Source organism: Cucurbita moschata, unplaced genomic scaffold (genome assembly GCF_002738365.1).
Source record: "Cucurbita moschata cultivar Rifu unplaced genomic scaffold, Cmos_1.0 Cmo_Scf00020, whole genome shotgun sequence".
NCBI lineage: Eukaryota > Viridiplantae > Streptophyta > Magnoliopsida > Cucurbitales > Cucurbitaceae > Cucurbita > Cucurbita moschata.
The window spans coordinates 4,338,212-4,342,266 of record NW_019268536.1 but is presented as its reverse complement, the minus strand read 5'-3'; the positions used below and the strand labels follow the sequence as shown (position 1 = coordinate 4,342,266).

The window sequence follows — 4,055 nt, the reverse complement described above, 5'->3', positions numbered from 1 at the left end:
CAAGAAACAATGGAACTAAAACACTCATAGTTGGCGTGTGCATTGATGGCTTGATCGTCACGGATACAAGTGAGGAAGACATCAAAGAGTTCAAGTAGTAAATGATGAAAGAATTTGAGATGACTAATCCCATATTAGTCAAATACTACCTTGGTATTGAAGTAGACCAAAGGAAAGATTGCATCGTGATAAAGCAATCGACTTATACTAAGAAGGTGTTGCAACAATTTAAAATGACAAACGCAACCCGACCAAGTATCCTCTGGGAGCAAAGTTATAACTCGAAAAAGATGCTAAAGAAAGCTTGGTGAATTCCATTGAGTATAGGCGCGTCATTGGAAGTTTGAGGTACTTCACTCATACTCATTCGGATCTTTCATATGTTGTTGGAATGATGAGTAGGTACATGAAAAAACCTACTATGATGCATCATCAAACAGTTAAGCACATTCTCCACTACGTGAAGGAAACCATAAGCTACAAGCTAATGTATCAAAGATGGTGAGGTCTTGAAGAACTAGTCAGTTTTACCGATAGTGATTTAGCTAGAGTCACTGACGATAGAAAAAGCACCTCATGAATGGTGTTTTATCTCAACAAGATTTAATCTCTTGGCAATCTCAGAAGCAGCGAACTGTGACATTATCTTCTTGTGAGGCTGAGTTCATGCTAGCAACTACGACATCATGCCAAGCATTATGGCTGAGAAATTTGTTGAGCGAAGTGACCAAAAGTGAACTAAAGTCGGTAACTCTCAACGCTGATAAAAAATCTACGATTTCTTTGATGAAGAATCCGATATTTCATGGATGCAACAAACACATTGACCTCATTTCCACTTCATTTGTGAGTGTGTCGAAAAAAGACAGATCGTTGTGGAGTTCATATGCAACAGAGAGCAACATGCGTACATTCTCACTAAGCAAGGTAAGCTTGGAACTAAGCAATTTTGGGTTAGAAATTGACAAATTGAGGAGGAAGTCTAGTGGTTTATCCAGGAGATTTGTTGTAGTTGTTCCTCTGTTTATATTTGATTTATCATAGCTTAAGGAGGAAGTTTAGGAAATGTTAATATCATTTATTTATTTCTATCCAGCATACACTTAATACTAATACTATTAACATGAAATATAGAGAAACCATCTGGAAAGAGTTTAAACGTGGGACAAATTTAATCATATCCTATATCCCAAAAGCTATTTCAATACCTTGCAATTTGTAGCCATTTCTGAATTTGATACCCAAAAGTCCTACAGATACAGACTTGCACAACCGTTCTCTGTTTGCTCTTCACGAACAACATTGGTCTTCACATCATTATTTCCCTTTCGAAGATCACGATAAAGATGAACGCTTATATGATGTGAGAAATTGAATGGTATGATTCACAGTTGCACACCAAAACTACTCAACTACAAAAACATGTTTTTCATCTCTTTCGCTACAAGGTTGAAACTTACCATAAAATAATTTTCGCCATGTTAATGCACTTTTTTCAGTGCTTCAAATGCCATTCATCAATGGGCTTTTGACTAATATTAAAAAATTATGAGCAAAGCACAGTTCCAAAATAAGATTAAAGAGAAATGAAGCAGCCCTCAAAAAATATTAGATACTGAAGAACACAGTGGATCAATGAGTTTATACCAAAAAGTTGATATTCCATGACATTCGAAAACCAAACACCAATTTCTTCTCATGAATAATAAAACCACATTACTTCTGTAGGAGTATTCAAAGGCCCTAAAAGTGCATCCAGATCTTGCACTCAAAAGCCAAAGCTATCAATCAAGAACATTTCATTCAGAACTACTAGTAACAACAACAACAACAACACTAAAGAACAGGGGAAAAATGAAAGAAGTACAGAGTACAACACCTATCAAGTATCAACTAACAACCCAAACTACTGTCCGCCCTCCCCTGATTCACGTTTCGATGCTTCCTTAATCTCGTCGCCAGCTTCATCCTACAGAAGTTGTCACAAAATCAGATATGTAAGATCAGATCAGATCAGACCAGACACAGCAGGTTCCAGAACATGACAGGACATTGCTACGAACTTTCCCTATATGGTCATTTAAGGCAATTGGCTAAGAGCCAGCTCGTGTGTACCACCATCTTGCTCTAATAGAGCAATTTGGAAGTTTTTAGGTTTGTGGTTCATCTCATGGATCTGTTCTCTACTTTGGATCTAAAGACTATTACTATTAGAGGAGAAAAAGACAATAGAAGACAGCAATCTGAATACAGGTTTACAACTTGATTGTGCAAAGGTAAGATTGGTAGCAGTGCAAAACAGAAGTCGAACAAGAGTAGCAAGACCTTTGTTGAAAACAAAATTGTGTAAGCAAAGCAATTCGTTGTTGAGGCATGAGCAGACACATTACTTACCCCAATATCAGAAGTCCAAAGGGTCAAGTTGTCTCGGAGGAGTTGCATGATCAAGGTGCTATCCTTGTATGATTCTTCACCCAATGTGTCGAGCTCAGAAATTGCTTCGTCAAAAGCCTTTGCGTAAAAGAGAATAAGCACGACATGAGCAAAATAATGTTATCATCAGCTAACCAAATTGAGTTATTAAAAGAAATCAATTTCTTTTAATAAAGCATTACAAAATTGAGTGCAATTGAGCATTAGAGCATTACCTGCTTCGCCAAATTGCAAGCACGGTCTGGCGAATTAAGGATCTCATAATAAAACACTGAGAAGTTAAGAGCAAGACCGAGCCTAATTGGATGAGTAGGAGCCAATTCAGCAAGAGCAATATCCTGTATTTATGGTTGACAATCATCCAGAAAACAGAGACTAAGTGTTACCAAAAGCACCACCAAGTAATAGAAACAGTAATATATATGAACTGAGAAGGAAGAAATTCGAGGTGGGGGCAACTTGACCTGAGCAGACTTGTAGGCTAACAGTGTGCTCTCAGCTGCTTCTTTCCTTTCAGCTCCAGTCTTAAACTCAGCCAGGTACCTGTGGTAATCACCTTTCATTTTGAGATAAAACACCTTGGACTCAGCAGATGAGGCTGATGGGATGAGATGAGACTCAAGTAGGCTCAAAATCCCATCACAGATCTTGCTCAGTTCAGTCTCGATTTTGCTGCGGTAATCCTTGATAATTGCGACATGGTCCTCATTTCCTCGACTCTCTTCCTTCTGCTCAATGGAAGAAATAATCCTCCATGAGGCCCTTCGAGCCCCAATGACATTCTTGTAAGCAACAGAGAGGAGATTCCTCTCCTCAACGGTCATCTCCTCGACATCCACTGTCTTCGCAACTTTCTCCATGAACTCAACCATTTCCTCATATCGTTCTGCCTGTTCGGCCAACTTGGCCATGTAAACATTTTCCTCCCGCGACATCCTCAATTTAACAAACTACTAATTCTCTACCCGACAAACACAAAGAAAAGTGGAAGAAAATCAGATCACATACATTGCAATTCAAGTTTTTACAATTCCAGAATTAAGATCCAGCAACAATTTCGAATTCAATTGTTTCAGGTTTGAGCCACTCAAATGTGTTTGTCCATTTTTCTATCCATAGGATCGAATCATACATCAGTAGACCGAACATAACCAGAAATGGAGTGATAAATGAATACTTTAAATTCATCAATCTTCCATACAGCAATACAACTAGCATTTACCCACCCACTTATACCCAAGAGAATAGAATCAATCCAAATTAAATCACAAAGGAAAGAAGAGAATTCAGGTCCCATTTTTCGTATACTTTATAGGTAGGCTAAACAACAATTAAATTAAAAAACCAATAAAAAAAGGCAATATAAAAGCAAATCACGATCAATTAATCAAGGAATTCCAAAAACAGAAAAGGAAATAGAAAGGGAAAAAAAGCAAAAACTCTTTGAGTCACCCTCACGTTAACCCTAGATCTCAACATCCAGCAAGAAAAATCGGGAAAAGGAAAACCTCAAACCTATAAAACAAACAATCCGAATGGAACGGTGTAAAAGTAACGAAATCCCTAGACCTAATCGAACCCTAACGAAATATTAAACAAAAAAAAAAAAAAAAAAAAAAAAA

The 4,055-nt window shown here is 37.5% G+C and overlaps 1 protein-coding gene across 1 annotated transcript in view; it reads right to left on the bottom strand.

The window, feature by feature from the left end:
* Positions 1-1,634: 1,634 nt before the first annotated feature.
* The window catches only part of LOC111457651 (14-3-3-like protein), a 2,997-nt gene continuing 576 nt past the window's right edge, over positions 1,635-4,055 (bottom strand). Inside the window, exons 2-5 of the mRNA XM_023099981.1 lie at positions 2,898-3,394; positions 2,649-2,771; positions 2,395-2,511; positions 1,635-1,969 (exon numbers count right to left, since the gene is read on the bottom strand). Coding sequence (XP_022955749.1) covers positions 1,907-1,969; positions 2,395-2,511; positions 2,649-2,771; positions 2,898-3,368 — 774 coding nt within the window. The 5' untranslated portion in view covers positions 3,369-3,394 and the 3' untranslated portion in view covers positions 1,635-1,906. The remainder of the gene's footprint in view (positions 1,970-2,394; positions 2,512-2,648; positions 2,772-2,897; positions 3,395-4,055) is intronic.